Consider the following 20,000-nt stretch of genomic DNA (forward strand, 5'->3'; position numbering starts at 1 on the left):
ATAGTTACTGAATGGATGTGAGAGATAGAGTTACTGAATGGATGTGAGAGATAGAGTTACTGAATGGATGTGAGAGATAGAGTTACTGAATGGATGTGAGAGATATAGTTACTGAATGGATGTGAGAGATAGAGTTACTGAATGGATGTGAGAGATGGATGTGAGAGATAGAGTTACTGAATGGATGTGAGAGATAGAGTTACTGAATGGATGTGAGAGATAGTTACTGAATGGATGTGAGAGATATAGTTACTGAATGGTCAACCCCCTCCTCTAAATCTAACTATAACCCCCTGTCCATCCTCTAAATCTAACTATAACCCCCTGTCCATCCTCTAAATCTAACTATAACCCCCTGTCCATCCTCTAAATCTAACTATAACCCCCTGTCCATCCTCTAAATCTAACTATAACCCCCTGTCCATCCTCTAAATCTAACTATAACCCCTGTCCATCCTCTAAATCTAACTATAACCCCCTGTCCATCCTCTAAATCTAACTATAACCCCTGTCCATCCTCTAAATCTAACTATAACCCCTGTCCATCCTCTAAATCTAACTATAACCCCCTGTCCATCCTCTAAATCTAACTATAACCCCTGTCCATCCTCTAAATCTAACTATAACCCCTGTCCATCCTCTAAATCTAACTATAACCCCTGTCCATCCTCTAAATCTAACTATAACCCCCTGTCCATCCTCTAAATCTAACTATAACCCCTGTCCATCCTCTAAATCTAACTATAACCCCTGTCCATCCTCTAAATCTAACTATAACCCCCTGTCCATCCTCTAAATCTAACTATAACCCCTGTCCATCCTCTAAATCTAACTATAACCCCTGTCCATCTCTAAATCTAACTATAACCCCCTGTCCATCCTCTAAATCTAACTATAACCCCTGTCCATCCTCTAAATCTAACATCCCTGTCCATCCTCTAAATCTAACTATAACCCCCTGTCCATCCTCTAAATCTAACTATAACCCCCTGTCCATCCTCTAAATCTAACTATAACCCCCTGTCCATCCTCTAAATCTAACTATAACCCCCTGTCCATCCTCTAAATCTAACTATAACCCCTGTCCATCCTCTAAATCTAACTATAACCCCCTGTCCATCCTCTAAATCTAACTATAACCCCTGTCCATCCTCTAAATCTAACTATAACCCCCTGTCCATCCTCTAAATCTAACTATAACCCCCTGTCCATCCTCTAAATCTAACTATAACCCCCTGTCCATCCTCTAAATCTAACTATAACCTCCTGTCCATCCTCTAAATCTAACTATAACCCCTGTCCATCCTCTAAATCTAACTATAACCCCCTGTCTAATCCCATCCTCTAAATCTAACTATAACCCCCTGTCCATCCTCTAAATCTAACTATAACCCCTGTCCATCCTCTAAATCTAACTATAACCCCCTGTCCATCCTCTAAATCTAACTATAACCCCTGTCCATCCTCTAAATCTAACTATAACCCCCTGTCCATCCTCTAAATCTAACTATAACCCCTGTCCATCCTCTAAATCTAACTATAACCCCTGTCCATCCTCTAAATCTAACTATAACCCCCTGTCCATCCTCTAAATCTAACTATAACCCCTGTCCATCCTCTAAATCTAACTAAACCCCCTGTCCATAACTATAACCCCCTGTCTCCTCTAAATCCATCCATCCTCTAAATCTAACTATAACCCCCTGTCCATCCTCTAAATCTAACTATAACCCCCTGTCCATCCTCTAAATCTAACTATAACCCCTGTCCATCCTCTAAATCTAACTATAACCCCCTGTCCATCCTCTAAATCTAACTATAACCCCCTGTCCATCCTCTAAATCTAACTATAACCCCCTGTCCATCCTCTAAATCTAACTATAACCCCTGTCCATCCTCTAAATCTAACTATAACCCCTGTCCATCCTCTAAATCTAACTATAACCCCCTGTCCATCCTCTAAATCTAACTATAACCCCTGTCCATCCTCTAAATCTAACTATAACCCCTGTCCATCCTCTAAATCTAACTATAACCCCTGTCCATCCTCTAAATCTAACTATAACCCCTGTCCATCCTCTAAATCTAACTATAACCCCTGTCCATCCTCTAAATCTAACTATAACCCCCTGTCCATCCTCTAAATCTAACTATAACCCCCTGTCCATCCTCTAAATCTAACTAAACCCCTCCTAAATCCTATAACCCCCTGTCCATCCTCTAAATCTAACTATAACCCCCTGTCCATCCTCTAAATCTAACTATAACCCCTCCTGTCCATCCTCTAAATCTAACTATAACCCCTGTCCATCCTCTAAATCTAACTATAACCCCTGTCCATCCTCTAAATCTAACTATAACCTCTATCCTCTAAATCTAACTATAACCCCCTGTCCATCCTCTAAATCTAACTATAACCCCCTGTCCATCCTCTAAATCTAACTATAACCCCTGTCCATCCTCTAAATCTAACTATAACCCCCTGTCCATCCTCTAAATCTAACTATAACCCCTGTCCATCCTCTAAATCTAACTATAACCCCTGTCCATCCTCTAAATCTAACTATAACCCCTGTCCATCCTCTAAATCTAACTATAACCCCCTGTCCATCCTCTAAATCTAACTATAACCCCCTGTCCATCCTCTAAATCTAACTATAACCCCTCCATCCTCTAAATCTAACTATAACCCCTGTCCATCCTCTAAATCTAACTATAACCCCCCTGTCCATCCTCTAAATCTAACTATAACCCCCTGTCCATCCTCTAAATCTAACTATAACCCCCCCTGTCCATCCTCTAAATCTAAATCCCCCTATCCTCTAAATCTAACTAAACCCCCTGTCCATCCTCTAAATCTAACTATAACCCCCTGTCCATCCTCTAAATCTAACTATAACCCCCTGTCCATCCTCTAAATCTAACTATAACCCCCTGTCCATCCTCTAAATCTAACTATAACCCCCTGTCCATCCTCTAAATCTAACTATAACCCATCCTCTAAATCTAACTATAACCCCCTGTCCATCCTCTAAATCTAACTATAACCTCCTGTCCATCCTCTAAATCTAACTATAACCCCCTGTCCATCCTCTAAATCTAACTATAACCCCTGTCCATCCTCTAAATCTAACTATAACCCCCTGTCCATCCTCTAAATCTAACTATAACCCCTGTCCATCCTCTAAATCTAACTATAACCCCCTGTCCATCCTCTAAATCTAACCCCCTGTCCATATAACCCCCTGTCCATCCTCTAAATCTAACTATAACCCCCTGTCCATCCTCTAAATCTAACTATAACCTATAACCCCTGTCCATCCTCTAAATCTAACTATAACCCCCTGTCCATCCTCTAAATCTAACTATAACCCCCTGTCCATCCTCTAAATCTAACTATAACCCCCTGTCCATCCTCTAAATCTAACTATAACCCCTGTCCATCCTCTAAATCTAACTATAACCCCCTGTCCATCCTCTAAATCTAACTATAACCCCCTGTCCATCCTCTAAATCTAACTATAACCCCTGTCCATCCTCTAAATCTAACTATAACCCCTGTCCATCCTCTAAATCTAACTATAACCCCCTGTCCATCCTCTAAATCTAACTATAACCCCCTGTCCATCCTCTAAATCTAACTATAACCCCCTGTCCATCCTCTAAATCTAACTATAACCTCCTGTCCATCCTCTAAATCTAACTATAACCCCCTGTCCATCCTCTAAATCTAACTATAACCCCTGTCCATCCTCTAAATCTAACTATAACCCCCTGTCCATCTAACTCCCCTAAAAATCTAACTATAACCCCTGTCCATCCTCTAAATCTAACTATAACCCCCTGTCCATCCTCTAAATCTAACTATAACCCCTGTCCATCCTCTAAATCTAACTATAACCCCCTGTCCATCCTCTAAATCCCCCCCTGTCCATCCTCTAAATCTAACTATAACCCCCTGTCCATCCTCTAAATCTAACTATAACCCCCTGTCCATCCTCTAAATCTAACTATAACCCCTGTCCATCCTCTAAATCTAACTATCCTCTAAATCTAACTATAACCCCCTGTCCATCCTCTAAATCTAACTATAACCCCCTGTCCATCCTCTAAATCTAACTATAACCCCTGTCCATCCTCTAAATCTAACTATAACCCCCTGTCCATCCTCTAAATCTAACTATAACCCCTGTCTAACTCATCCTCTAAATCTAACTATAACCCCTGTCCATCCTCTAAATCTAACTATAACCCCCTGTCCATCCTCTAAATCTAACTATAACCCCTGTCCATCCTCTAAATCTAACTATAACCTCTATCCTGTCCATCCTCTAAATCTAACTATAACCCCCTGTCCATCCTCTAAATCTAACTATAACCCCCTGTCCATCCTCTAAATCTAACTATAACCCCCTGTCCATCCTCTAAATCTAACTATAACCCCCTGTCCATCCTCTAACTATAACCCCCTCCATAACTATAACCCCTGTCCATCCTCTAAATCTAACTATAACCCCTGTCCATCCTCTAAATCTAACTATAACCCCCTGTCCATCCTCTAAATCTAACTATAACCCCTGTCCATCCTCTAAATCTAACTATAACCCCCTGTCCATCCTCTAAATCTAACTATAACCCCCTGTCCATCCTCTAAATCTCTAAACCCCCTCTAACTATAACCCCCTGTCCATCCTCTAAATCTAACTATAACCCCTGTCCATCCTCTAAATCTAACTATAACCCCTGTCCATCCTCTAAATCTAACTATAACCCCTGTCCATCCTCTAAATCTAACTATAACCCCCTGTCCATCCTCTAAATCTAACTATAACCCCTGTCCATCCTCTAAATCTAACTATAACCCCCTGTCCATCCTCTAAATCCTGTCCACTAAATAACTATAACCCCTGTCCATCCTCTAAATCTAACTATAACCCCCTGTCCATCCTCTAAATCTAACTATAACCCCTGTCCATCCTCTAAATCTAACTATAACCCCCTGTCCATCCTCTAAATCTAACTATAACCCCTGTCCATCCTCTAAATCTAACTATAACCCCTGTCCATCCTCTAAATCTAACTATAACCCCCTGTCCATCCTCTAAATCTAACTATAACCCCCCCTGTCCATCCTCTAAATCTAACTATAACCCCTGTCCATCCTCTAAATCTAACTATAACCCCTGTCCATCCTCTAAATCTAACTATAACCCCCTGTCCATCCTCTAAATCTAACTATAACCCCCATGTCCATCCTCTAAATCTAACTATAACCCCCTGTCCATCCTCTAAATCTAACTATAACCCCCTGTCCATCCTCTAAATCTAACTATAACCCCTGTCCATCCTCTAAATCTAACTATAACCCCCTGTCCATCCTCTAAATCTAACTATAACCCCCTGTCCATCCTCTAAATCTAACTATAACCCCTGTCCATCCTCTAAATCTAACTATAACCCCCTGTCCATCCTCTAAATCTAACTATAACCCCCTGTCCATCCTCTAAATCTAACTATAACCCCCTGTCCATCCTCTAAATCTAACTATAACCTCCTGTCCATCCTCTAAATCTAACTATAACCCCCTGTCCATCCTCTAAATCTAACTATAACCCCCTGTCCATCCTCTAAATCTAACTATAACCCCCTGTCTAAATCCATCCTCTAAATCTAACTATAACCCCCTGTCCATCCTCTAAATCTAACTATAACCCCCTGTCCATCCTCTAAATCTAACTATAACCCCTGTCCATCCTCTAAATCTAACTATAACCCCTGTCCATCTAACTATAACCCCCTGTCCATCCTCTAAATCTAACTATAACCCCTGTCCATCCTCTAAATCTAACTATAACCCCCTGTCCATCCTCTAAATCTAACTATAACCCCTGTCCATCCTCTAAATCTAACTATAACCCCCTGTCCATCCATCCTCTAAATCTAACTATAACCCCCTGTCCATCCTCTCTAACTATAACCCCTGTCCATCCTCTAAATCTAACTATAACCCCCTGTCCATCCTCTAAATCTAACTATAACCCCCTGTCCATCCTCTAAATCTAACTATAACCCCTGTCCATCCTCTAAATCTAACTATAACCCCCTGTCCATCCTGTCCATCCTCTAAATCTAACTATAACCTCCTGTCCATCCTCTAAATCTAACTATAACCCCTGTCCATCCTCTAAATCTAACTATAACCCCCTGTCCATCCTCTAAATCTAACTATAACCCCTGTCCATCCTCTAAATCTAACTATAACCCCCTGTCCATCCTCTAAAATCTAACTATAACCCCCTGTCCATCCTCTAAATCTAACTATAACCCCCTGTCCATCCTCTAAATCTAACTATAACCTATATCCTCTAAATCTAACTATAACCCCCTGTCCATCCTCTAAATCTAACTATAACCCCTGTCCATCCTCTAAATCTAACTATAACCCCCTGTCCATCCTCTAAATCTAACTATAACCCCTGTCCATCCTCTAAATCTAACTATAACCCCTGTCCATCCTCTAAATCTAACTATAACCCCTGTCCATCCTCTAAATCTAACTATAACCCCCTGTCCATCCTCTAAATCTAACTATAACCTCCTGTCCATCCTCTAAATCTAACTATAACCTCCTGTCCATCCTCTAAATCTAACTATAACCCCCTGTCCATCCTCTAAATCTAACTATAACCCCCTGTCCATCCTCTAAATCTAACTATAACCCCTGTCCATCCATCCTCTAAATCTAACTATAACCCCTGTCCATCCTCTAAATCTAACTATAACCCCCTGTCCATCCTCTAAATCTAACTATAACCCCCTGTCCATCCTCTAAATCTAACTATAACCCCTGTCCATCCTCTAAATCTAACTATAACCCCTGTCCATCCTCTAAATCTAACTATAACCCCCTGTCCATCCTCTAAATCTAACTATAACCCCTGTCCATCCTCTAAATCTAACTATAACCCCCTGTCCATCCTCTAAATCTAACTATAACTAACTATAACCCCTGTCCATCCTCTAAATCTAACTATAACCCCCTGTCCACCTCCTAACTATAACCCCTGTCCATCCTCTAAATCTAACTATAACCCCTGTCCATCCTCTAAATCTAACTATAACCCCCTGTCCATCCTCTAAATCTAACTATAACCCCCTGTCCATCCTCTAAATCTAACTATAACCCCTGTCCATCCTCTAAATCTAACTATAACCCCCTGTCCATCCTCTAAATCTAACTATAACCTCCTGTCCATCCTCTAAATCTAACTATAACCCTGTCCATCCTCTAAATCTAACTATAACCCCCTGTCCATCCTCTAAATCTAACTATAACCCCTGTCCATCCTCTAGTCCATCCTCTAAATCTAACTATAACCCCCTGTCCATCCTCTAAATCTAACTATAACCCCTGTCCATCCTCTAAATCTAACTATAACCCCTGTCCATCCTCTAAATCTAACTAGGCAGTCCATCCTCTAAATCTAACTATAACCCCTGTCCATCCTCTAAATCTAACTATAACCCCTGTCCATCCTCTAAATCTAACTATAACCCCCTGTCCATCCTCTAAATCTAACTATAACCCTGTCTAACCTAACTATAACAGTCCATCCTCTAAATCTAACTATAACCCCCTGTCCATCCTCTAAATCCCATCCTGTATCTATCTAACTATAACCCCCTGTCCATCCTCTAAATCTAACTATAACTCCTGATCCTCTAAATCCTATAACCCCCTGTCCATCCTCTAAATCTAACTATAACCCTAAATCTAACTATAACCTCCTGTCCATCCTCTAAATCTAACTATAACCCCCTGTCCATCCTCTAAATCCTACTAACTATAACCAGCCCCTGTCCATCCTCTAAATCTAACTATAACCCCCTGTCCATCCTCTAAATCTAACTATAACCCCCTGTCCATCCTCTAAATCTAACTATAACCCCTGTCCATCCTCTAAATCTAACTATAACCCCTGTCCATCCTCTAAATCTAACTATAACCCCCTGTCCATCCTCTAAATCTAACTATCCCAGCCCAACTAACTATAACCTGTCCATCCTCTAAATCTAACTAACCATCCTCTAAATCAGTCCATCCTCTAAATCTAACTATAACCCCTGTCCATCCTCTAAATCTAACTATAACCCCTGCCATCCTCTAAATCTAACTAGAACCCCCTGTCCATCCTCTAAATCTAACTATAACCCATCCTCTAAATCTAACTATAACCCCTGTCCCCATCCCAGATCTAACTATAACCCCCTGTCCATCCTCTACATCTAACTATAACCCCCTGTCCATCCTCTAAATCTAACTATAACCTCCTGTCTAATCCCATCCTCTAAATCTAACTATAACCCCCTGTCCATCCTCTAAATCTAACTATAACCCCCTGTCCATCCTCTAAATCTAACTATAACCCCCTGTCCAACCTCTAAATATAACCTCTGGTAGGATGACACCAGGCTACTTCTTTAACTCAGTATTATCCCTCTGGTAGGATGACACCAGGCTACTTCTTTAACTCAGTATTATCCCTCTGGTAGGATGACACCAGGCTACTTCTTTAACTCAGTATTATCTGTCTGGCAGGATGACACCAGGCTACTTCTTTAACTCAGTATTATCTGTCTGGCAGGATGACACCAGGCTACTTCTTTAACTCAGTATTATCCCTCTGGTAGGATGACACCAGGCTACTTCTTTAACTCAGTATTGTTCCTGTACTACTGAATACTACTTCAGACACCAGGCAGGTTAGAGTACAACACCTTGTTCCTGTACTACTGACTAGTACTTCAGACACCCGGCAGGTTAGAGTACATCACCTTGTTCCTGTACTACTGAATACTACTTCAGACACCAGGCAGGTTAGAGTACATCACCTTGTTCCTGTACTACTGAATACTACTTCAGACACCAGGCAGGTTAGAGTACATCACCTTGTTCCTGTACTACTGAATACTACTTCAGACACCAGGCAGGTTAGAGTACAACACCTTGTTCCTGTACTACTGAATACTACTTCAGACACCAGACAGGTTAGAGTACATCACCTTGTTCCTGTACTACTGCATACTACTTCAGACACCAGGCAGGTTAAGAGTACAACACCTTGTTCCTGTACTACTGAATACTACTTCAGACACCAGGCAGGTTAGAGTACAACACCTTGTTCCTGTACTACTGAATACTACTTCAGACACCAGGCAGGTTAGAGTACATCACCTTGTTCCTGTACTACTGAATACTACTTCAGACACCTGACAGGTTAGAGTCAGATTCAGGCCACAACTCTTCTTCTCTGGACACTAGCTGGTAGGAAATGAAACCTTGTGTCTCTGTGATGGGAAGTTAGAATGAACAATACATCCTTATTGGAACAGGTGGTGTCAGAGTTTTATACGATTCCTCAGACAGCGCCAGCCTGCCTGGCTGGAAGAATGTACACAGGAGGGAGGGAGGGAGGGATGGAGGGAGAGAGGGAGGGGTGGAGGGATGGATGGAGGGAGAGAGGGAGGGGTGGAGGGATGGATGGAGGGAGAGAGGGAGGGATGGAGGGAGAGAGGGAGGAGTGGAGGGAGGGAGGGATGGATGGAGGGAGGGAGGGTGGGAGGGTGGAGGGAGGGAGGGATGGGTGGAGGGAGGGAGGGAGGGGGAGGGTGGAGGGGAGGGAGGAGGGATGGAGTGGAGGGGAGGGAGGGATGGAGGGATGGGTGGAGGAGGGAGGGAGGGAGGAGGGAGAAAGAGGGTGGAGGAGGGTGGAGGGAGGGGTGGGATGGATGGATGGAGGAGGGAGGGAGGGAGGGGTGGATGGGTGGAGGGAGGGAGGGATGGGTGGACTGGGTGGAGGCAGGGAGGGATGGAGGCAGGGAGGGGTGGATGGGTGGAGGGAGGAGGGGTGGAGTGGAGGGAGGGGATGGATGGGTGGAGCGAGGGAGGGATGGGTGGAGGCCAGGGAGGGATGGAGGGATGGATGGAGGAGGAGTGGAGGGAGGGAGGGATGGAGGGATGGGTGGAGGGAGGGAGGGAGGGAGAAAGGGGTGGAGTGGAGGGAGGGTGGATGGATGGAGGAGGGAGGAGAGGTGGATGGGTCTCTCTGTGTGGGTGGAGGCAGGGAGGGATGTGAGAGAGGGGTGAATGGGTGGAGGGAGGGAACCCTGGAGGGAGCCCATGGATGTTAACCCAGCCCAGGAGGGATGGGTGGAGGCAGGGAGTCTCTGCGTGTACTGTGAGGGAGTGGCAGGGAACCCTCCAGTCTCTCGGTGATTAGCAGAGAGAACCCTTAACCCAGCCCAGAGAGAGAGAACCCTTAACCCAGCCCAGAGAGAGAGAACCCAGCCCAGAGAGAGAACCCTTAACCCAGCCCAGAGAGAGAGAACCCTTAACCCAGCCCAGAGAGAGAGAACCCTTAACCCAGCCCAGAGAGTAGGAGGTCCAGTCTCTCTGTGTACTGTGAGAGAGTAGCAGGGTCCAGTCTCTCTGTGTACTGTGAGAGAGTAGCAGGTCCAGTCTCTCTGTGTACTGTGAGAGAGTAGCAGGTCCAGTCTCTCTGTGTACTGTAGCAGGGTCCAGTCTCTCTGTGACTGTGAGAGTAGCAGGGTCCAGTCTCTCTGTGTACTGTGAGAGAGTAGCAGGGTCCAGTCTCTCTGTGTACTGTGAGAGAGTAGCAGGTCCAGTCTCTCTGTGTACTGTGAGAGAGTAGCAGGTCCAGTCTCTCTGTGTACTGTGAGAGAGTAGCAGGTCCAGTCTCTCTGTGTACTGTGAGAGAGTAGCAGGTCCAGTCTCTCTGTGTACTGTGAGAGAGTAGCAGGGTCCAGTCTCTCTGTGTACTGTGAGGTCCAGTCTCTCTGTGTACTGTGAGAGAGTAGCAGGTCCAGTCTCTCTGTGTACTGTGAGAGAGTAGCAGGTCCAGTCCAGGTGTACTGTGAGAGAGTAGCAGGTCCAGTCTCTCTGTGTACTGTGAGAGAGTAGCAGGTCCAGTCCAGGTGTACTGTGAGAGAGTAGCAGGTCCAGTCTCTCTGTGTACTGTGAGAGAGTAGCAGGTCCAGTCCAGGTGTACTGTGAGAGAGTAGCAGGTCCAGTCCAGGTGTACTGTGAGAGAGTAGCAGGTCCAGTCCAGGTGTACTGTGAGAGAGTAGCAGGTCCAGTCCAGGTGTACTGTGAGAGAGTAGCAGGTCCAGTCCAGGTGTACTGTGAGAGAGTAGCAGGGTCCAGTCCAGGTGTACTGTGAGAGAGTAGCAGGGTCCAGTCCAGGTGTACTGTGAGAGAGTAGCAGGGTCCAGTCCAGGTGTACTGTGAGAGAGTAGCAGGGTCCAGTCCAGGTGTAACCAGAAACACCTGAAGGGTCCAGAGATCAACAACAATTAAAGATCCGATCCGTAGTTTTAACGAAGCAGCAGCGGCAGCGTTTTAACCTTCACCAGATCGGCGGCCGCTACCTACTTCATTATCAGTCGTTGTTTTTATTAGGTGTGAAGTCTCCGTCTCCTCCTCCTCCTCCTCCGACCCTGGAGGCCTCGGTCCAGAACGTGGAGCTGAAGTTCTGCAGCAGAGCCACTGGGACCTGCGTCGGAGGGACCGTGGGAGCTGTTAAAGTGTGTGCCAGGACCCCAGGTGTGTGCAGCTGTGCCCTGTTAAACTTTACTGCCTTTACCCCCCTACACCGCCCCTACACCGCCCCTACACCGCCCCCACACCGCCCCTACACCGCCCCCACACCGCCCCTACACCGAGACTCTTCTCTTTCACTTTTAACACGCTGACTCAGTCCTGCCTGGACTTGGGTCCAAATGTTTAGTCTGTGTGTCGTCACCGCTGGTCTCAGAGGGGCCTCTTGTCATTGAGATCGGGGCTTTTTCCTCATTCTCTGATGTCCGAAACAGAATGGCTTCCTGTCCACACAGAGATCTCCATAACACCACTATAGCTGACAGACCCAGAGCAGTTCATCAGTCACTTTTAGGACTGCTCTACTCACTTTCTCTAGATCCAGACCGATGTAGTTACATCTCCTCCTCCTCCTCCTTCTCCTTCTCCTCCTTCTCCTCCTCCTCCTTCTACTACTTCTCCTTCTTCTACTACTTCTCCTTCTTCTCCTCCTTCTCCTCCTACTACTACTTCTCCTTCTTCTCCTTCTCCTCCTTCTCCTCCTACTACTACTTCTCCTTCTTCTCCTCCTCCTTCTCCTCCTTCTCCTCCTACTACTACTTCTCTCCTCCTCCTCCTCCTCCTCTACTACTCCTCCTCCTCCTCCTCCTCCTCCTCCTCCTCCTTCTCCTCCTCCTCCTCCTCCTCCTCCTCCTCCTCCTCCTCCTCCTCTCCTCCTCCTCCTCTCCTCCTCCTCCTCCTCCTCCTTCTCCTCCTCCTACTCCTCCTCCTTCTCCTCCTCCTCCTCCTACTCTCCTCCTCCTCCTCCTCCTCCTCCTCCTCTCCTCCTCCTCCTCCTCCTCCTCCTACTACTTCTCCTCCTCCTCCTCCTTCTCCTCCTCCTACTACTTCTCCTCCTCCTCCTCCTCCTCTCCTCCTCCTTCTCCTCCTCCTACTACTTCTCCTCCTCCTCCTCTCCTCCTTCTCTCCTCTCCTCCTCCTCCTCCTCCTCCTCCTCCTCCTCCTCCTCCTACTACTTCTCCTCCTCCTTCTCTCCTCCTCTCCTTCCTCCTCCTCCTCCTCCTACTACTTCTCCTCCTTCTTCTCCTCCTCCTTCTCCTCCTCCTCCTCCTTCTCTCCAGGTTCACCAGAGGGTTTGAAGGAGAAGCTGGTTCCTCTGCTCCAGGGTCCATCTGACACTAAAGAGCTTCACCAGAGTCGCTGGCTCAATGAGATCCGTAAACCTGAGTCCCTGCTGGCCCCTGACCTCCTGACCTTCTCGGTACAGATACCTCAGCACGGGGTCGACGGCCGTAACTCCTCTGGTAAGTCTGACGCCTCTATCGCTACAATACGCCAGCTGGTACGGTAGAGGAAACCTCTGGTTCTTCAGACCAGTTACGTCATCTGCCTCCCGTCCTAGGAGACGGAGGACAACAGGTCATGTGATCAGTCCTCCCTCCTGTCCCAACGTCTAGTCCACATTACTGAAGTCCCCAACAGGTCATGTGATCAGTCCTCCCTCCTGTCCCAACGTCTAGTCCACATTACTGAAGTCCCCAACAGGTCATGTGATCAGTCCTCCCTCCTGTCCCAACGTCTAGTCCACATTACTGAAGTCCCCAACAGGTCATGTGATCAGTCCTCCCTCCTGTCCCAACGTCTAGTCCACATTACTGAAGTCCCCAACAGGTCATGTGATCAGTCCTCCCTCCTGTCCCAACGTCTAGTCCACATTACTGAAGTCCCCAACAGGTCATGTGATCAGTCCTCCCTCCTGTCCCAACGTCTAGTCCACATTACTGAAGTCCCCAACAGGTCATGTGATCAGTCCTCCCTCCTGTCCCAACGTCTAGTCCACATTACTGAAGTCCTCAACAGGTCATCAGTCCTACCTCCTGTCTCCTTGGAGGGGGGGGACATATTCTACTGTCGTCCTTCAGTGTATGTGTGGTACAGGAGACAGAGGTGGACTTGGGGGGGGGGACATATTCTGCTATTGTCCTTCAGTGTATGTGTGGTACAGGAGACAGAGGTGGACTTGGGGGGGGGGACATATTCTGCTATTGTCCTTCAGTGTATGTGTGGTACAGTAGACAGAGGTGGACTTGGGGGGGGGGACATATTCTGCTATTGTCCTTCAGTGTATGTGTGGTACAGGAGACAGAGGTGGACTTGGAGGGGGGGACATATTCTACTATTGTTCTTCAGTGTATGTGTGGTACAGGAGACAGAGGTGGACTTGGAGGGGGGACATATTCTACTATTGTTCTTCAGGGTGTGGTACAGGAGACAGAGGTGGATTCATATTCTACTATTGTCCTTCAGTGTATGTGTGGTACAGGAGACAGAGGTGGACTTGGAGGGGGGACATATTCTACTGTCGTCCTTCAGTGTATGTGGGTACAGGAGACAGAGGTGGGTACAGAGGTGGACTTGGGGGGGGACATATTCTACTGTCGTCCTTCAGTATATGTGTGGTACAGGAGACAGAGGTGGACTTGGAGGGGAGGGGGGGGGCATATTCTGCTATTGTTCTTCAGTGTATGTGTGGTACAGGAGACAGAGGTGGACTTGGAGGGGGGGGACATATTCTACTGTCGTCCTTCAGTGTATGTGTGGTACAGGAGACAGAGGTGGACTTGGAGGGGGGGGGGGGGACATATTTTGAAGGTGGATTGCTGCCCTCTCCGGTGGGATGGAAGGAGTCATGGTGGATGAGGCCTGTGGGTCGGTGTGACCTGAGTCAGTGGGATCTGTTTCCACGACCAGAGTAAGTGACACCTTGAAGCCCAGAGTTCCCATGATGCTTCAGGAGAGAGGAGGAGCAGTGTGTTCAGTTGCCTTTTTTTTTGTTTTTGTGCCAGCCAGAGACAGAGAGCATTCTGGGAGGTGTTCCCGGCTGGAAAGACACATCACCATTAAAGGGATCAAACTGGTGAATTCTTCTTTCTCCTCTCATGAGGTCATTTCCTCTCCCTTCTTTATATGAACAGAGTCCAGTAAGCAGCTCAAAATGGACGTGTGGACATTTCTCTATGTCCAGGTGACTCAGTGTTTTGGACTGTTATGGGACAGTCATCGTAGAAACAAAACACACAACAAAGGTTTGCCTTCATTTACAGTCCTTTATGTGTCCAGTAGTCCTCCGTCTTCCAGACCTGTGGGGACGTCCAGTTGTCCTCTGTCTTCCAGACCTGTGGGGACGTTCAGTTGTCCTCCGTCTTCCAGACCTGTGGGGACGTCCAGTTGTCCTCTGTCTTCCAGACCTGTGGGGACGTCCAGTTGTCCTCTGTCTTCCAGACCTGTGGGGACGTCCAGTTGTCCTCTGTCTTTCAGACCTGTGGGGACGTTCAGTTGTCCTCCGTCTTCCAGACCTGTGGGGACGTCCAGTTGTCCTCTGTCTTCCAGACCTGTGGGGACGTCCAGTTGTCCTCTGTCTTCCAGACCTGTCCTCCTCTGTCTTCCAGACCTGTGGGGACGTCCAGTTGTCCTCTGTCTTCCAGACCTGTGGGGACGTCCAGTTGTCCTCTGTCTTCCAGACCTGTGGGGACGTCCAGTTGTCCTCCGTCTTCCAGACCTGTGGGGACGTCCAGTTGTCCTCTGTCTTCCAGACCTGTGGGGACATCCAGTTGTCCTCTGTCTTCCAGACCTGTGGGGACGTTCAGTTGTCCTCCGTCTTCCAGACGTCCTTTTGTCCTCTGTCTTCCAGACCTGTGGGGACGTTCAGTGTCCTCTGTCTTCCAGACCTGTGGGGACGTTCAGTTGTCCTCCGTCTTCCAGACCTGTGGGGACGTTCAGTTGTCCTCCAGACCTGTGGGGACATTCAGTTGTCCTCCGTCTTCCAGACGTCCTTTTGTCCTCTGTCTTCCAGACCTGTGGGGACGTTCAGTTGTCCTCTGTCTTCCAGACCTGTGGTTGTCCTCTGTCTTCCAGACCTGTGGGGACGTTCAGTTGTCCTCTGTCTTCCAGACCTGTGGGGACGTTCAGTTGTCCTCCGTCTTCCAGACCTGTGGAGACGTTCAGTTGTCCTCTGTCTTCCAGACCTGTGGGGACGTTCAGTGTCCTCTGTCTTCCAGACCTGTGGGGACATCCAGTTGTCCTCCGTCTCTGGGGGTAAGATTATTGCCATAGAGACTGAGATGTGTGAGTTTTCCGGCCGGCCGCGTTCTGTATCTGTGTCCTAATCGGTAGTTACCCGGGAGACAGACTGTACCACTCCCACAGAGACTAAGCAGTTTCAGAGTCCTCCTAGAGAGTTACTGTCTCTGCAGCATTGATCCCCCCAGTGAGGTCATTAATCCCCCCCCCCCAGTGAGGTCATGAATATCACCCCCACGTGTCCCCGATCCCATCCCGTTCTCCATCCCGGCGTCCCCGACAGCGTTCCTGACCAGAGTATCTATCCCTGGGAACCCCCAGTGAGGTCATTAATCCCCCCCAGTGAGGTCATTAACCCCCACCCCCCCCAGTGAGGTCATTAATCCCCCTCCCCCCTCCACAGGATTCCACCAGCAGATTGATGCCTCTGGAAAAAGACGTGCCATCACTGCTTTCACATCCTTCTTCACTGAGACAATACAGGCTGCGGAGATTCATCTGGTGTCCTCGACTCCGTCTCATAGAGCTGCTCTCTGAGTGTCTCTGTTGACATGGAGATTCATCTGGTGTCCTCGACTCCGTCTCATAGAGCTGCTCTCTGAGTGTCTCTGTTGACATGGAGATTCATCTGGTGTCCTCGACTCCATCTCATAGAGCTGCTCCTCATCGTGTCTCTGTTGACATGGAGATTCATCTGGTGTCCTCGACTCCGTCTCATAGAGCTGCTCCTCAACGTGTCTCTGTTGACATGGAGATTCATCTGGTGTCCTCGACTCCGTCTCATAAAGCTGCTCTCTGAGTGTCTCTGTTGACATGGAGATTCATCTGGTGTCCTCGACTCCGTCTCATAGAGCTGCTCTCTGAGTGTCTCTGTTGACATGGAGATTCATCTGGTGTCCTCGACTCCGTCTCATAGAGCTGCTCTCTGAGTGTCTCTGTTGACATGGAGATTCATCTGGTGTCCTCGACTCCGTCTCATCTGGTGTCCTCGACTCCGTCTCATAAAGCTGCTCTCTGAGTGTCTCTGTTGAGAGCTGCTCCTCATCGTGTCTCTGTTGACATGGAGATTCATCTGGTGTCCTCGACTCCGTCTCATAGAGCTGCTCTCTGAGTGTCTCTGTTGACATGGAGATTCATCTGGTGTCCTCGACTCCGTCTCATAGAGCTGCTCCTCATCGTGTCTCTGTTGACATGGAGATTCATCTGGTGTCCTCGACTCCGTCTCATAGAGCTGCTCTCTGAGTGTCTCTGTTGACATGGAGATTCATCTGGTGTCCTCGACTCCGTCTCATAGAGCTGCTCTCTGAGTGTCTCTGTTGACATGGAGATTCATCTGTGTCTCTTCCTCCGTCTCCCAGAGGGGGGAGTGTGCTGAACCCGATCCACCAATCAGTGTCTCTTCCTGACAAACCCAGAGGGGGATCTGGTGTCCTCGACTCCGTCCACCAATCAGAGCTGCTCTCTGAGTGTCTCTGGTTTAAACCCAGAGGGGGGATCTGTGTGAACCCGATCCACTCAATCAGATCTGTGTCTCTTCCCTGGTTAAACCCAGAGGGGGGATGTGTGAGGTCCAGACCTGACTTGTAGCAATCAGATCTGTGTCTCTTCCCTGGTTTAAACCCAGAGGGGGGGATGTGTGAGGTGAACCCGATCCACCAATCAGATCTGTGTCTCTTCCCTGGTTTAAACCCAGAGGGGGGATGTGTGAGGTGAACCCGATCCACCAATCAGATCTGTGTCTCTTCCCTGGTTTAAACCCAGAGGGGGGGGATGTGTGAGGTGAACCCGATCCACCAATCAGATCTGTGTCTCTTCCCTGGTTTAAACCCAGAGGGGGATGTGTGGTGAACCCGATCCACCAATCAGATCTGTGTCTCTTCCTGGTTTAAACCCAGAGGGGGGGATGTGTGAGGTGAACCCGATCCACCAATCAGATCTGTGTCTCTTCCCTGGTTTAAACCCAGAGGGGGGGATGTGTGAGGTGAACCCGATCCACCAATCAGATCTGTGTCTCTTCCCTGGTTTAAACCCAGAGGGGGGGATGTGAGGTGAACCCGATCCACCAATCAGATCTGTGTCTCTTCCCTGGTTTAAACCCAGAGGGGGGATGTGTGAGGTGAACCCGATCCACCAATCAGATCTGTGTCTCTTCCCTGGTTTAAACCCAGAGGGGGGGATGTGTGAGGTGAACCCGATCCACCAATTCTCCTCTATCGAATGGCACTCAGTCAATCACTGTTTTATCACATGTTGTAAAAAGGAAAATGGATGACATTCTGTCATACTGGACACCAGACTGTACTAGTCGAACCCGACCACCAATCAGATCTGTGTCTCTTCCTGGTTTAAACCCAGAGGGGGATGTGTGAGGTGACCCGATCCACCAATCAGATCTGTGTCTACTTCATCCAGACCGGTTTAAACTGGACATCATCAGAGGGGGATGTGTGAGGTACTGGACACCATCAGACCTACTAGTAATCCTGGACACCAGACCAATCTATCGATACTGGACACTCAGTCAATACTGGACACCAGTTTAGTCGATCTGGACACCAGACTGTACTAGTTTATGGACACCAGACTGTACTGTCATACTGGACACCAGACCGTACTAGTCGATACTGGACACCAGACCGTACTAGTCGATACTGGACACCAGACTGTACTAGTCTGGACACCATACTGGACACCAGACTGTACTAGTCGATACTGGACACATCAGACTGTACTAGTCGATACTGGACACCAGACTGTACTGGAGTCGATACTGGACACCAGACACTAGTCGATACTGGACACCAGACTGTACTAGTCGATACTGGACACCAGACCGTACTAGTCGATACTGGACACCAGACCGTACTAGTCGATACTGGACACCAGACTGTACTAGTCGATACTGGACACCAGACCGTACTAGTCGATACTGGACACCAGACCGTACTAGTCGATACTGGACACCAGACTGTACTAGTCGATACTGGACACCAGACTGTACTAGTCGATACTGGACACCAGACTGTACTAGTCGATACTGGACACCAGACTGTACTAGTCGATACTGGACACCAGACTGTACTAGTCGATACTGGACACCAGACCGTACTAGTCGATACTGGACACCAGACTGTACTAGTCGATACTGGACACCAGACTGTCTAGTCGATACTGGACATCATCAGACTGTACTAGTCGATACTGGACATCATCAGACTGTACTAGTCGATACTGGACATCATCAGACCGTACTAGTCGATACTGGACATCATCAGACTGTACTAGTCGATACTGGACACCAGACTGTACTAGTCGATACTGGACATCATCAGACTGTACTAGTCGATACTGGACATCATCAGACTGTACTAGTCGATACTGGACACCAGACTGTACTAGTCGATACTGGACATCATCAGACCGTACTAGTCGATACTGGACATCATCAGACTGTACTAGTCGATACTGGACACCAGACCGTACTAGTCGATACTGGACACCAGACCGTACTAGTCGATACTGGACACCAGACCGTACTAGTCGATACTGGACACCAGACTGTACTAGTCGATACTGGACACCAGACTGTACTAGTCGATACTGGACATCATCAGACCGTACTAGTGGATACTGGACACCAGACTAGTCGATACTGGACACCAGACTGTACTAGTCGATACTGGACACCAGACCGTACTAGTCGATACTGGACACCAGACCGTACTAGTCGATACTGGACACCAGACTGTACTAGTCGATACTGGACACCAGACCGTACTAGTCGATACTGGACACCAGACTGTACTAGTCGATACTGGACACCAGACCGTACTAGTCGATACTGGACATCATCAGACTGTACTAGTCGATACTGGACATCATCAGACTGTACTAGTCGATACTGGACACCAGACCGTACTAGTCGATACTGGACACCATCAGACCGTACTAGTCGATACTGGACACCAGACCGTACTAGTCGATACTGGACATCATCAGACTGTACTAGTCGATACTGGACACCAGACTGTACTAGTCGATACTGGACATCATCAGACTGTACTAGTCGATACTGGACACCAGACCGTACTAGTCGATACTGGACACCAGACCGTACTAGTCGATACTGGACATCATCAGACCGTACTAGTTACTGGACATCATCAGACTGTACTTAGTCATACTGGACACCAGACCGTACTAGTCGATACTGGACAAGACCGTTAGTGATACTTCACCAGACTGACATCATACTGGAACAGACCACTTTACATACTGGACATCATCAGACTTTTAGTGGGAC

General features: G+C 47.7%; 1 protein-coding gene across 1 annotated transcript in view; it reads left to right on the forward strand.

The window, feature by feature from the left end:
* Window positions 1–20,000, forward strand: part of LOC135574943 (intermembrane lipid transfer protein VPS13B-like) — a 415,456-nt gene that overhangs the window by 165,250 nt on the left and 230,206 nt on the right. Inside the window, 2 exon segments of the mRNA XM_065027065.1 lie at window positions 11,480–11,623; window positions 12,739–12,921. Of these exon segments, the coding sequence (XP_064883137.1) occupies window positions 11,480–11,623; window positions 12,739–12,921 (327 nt within the window).

The sequence above is a fragment of the Oncorhynchus nerka genome, linkage group LG14 (genome assembly GCF_034236695.1).
Source record: "Oncorhynchus nerka isolate Pitt River linkage group LG14, Oner_Uvic_2.0, whole genome shotgun sequence".
NCBI lineage: Eukaryota > Metazoa > Chordata > Actinopteri > Salmoniformes > Salmonidae > Oncorhynchus > Oncorhynchus nerka.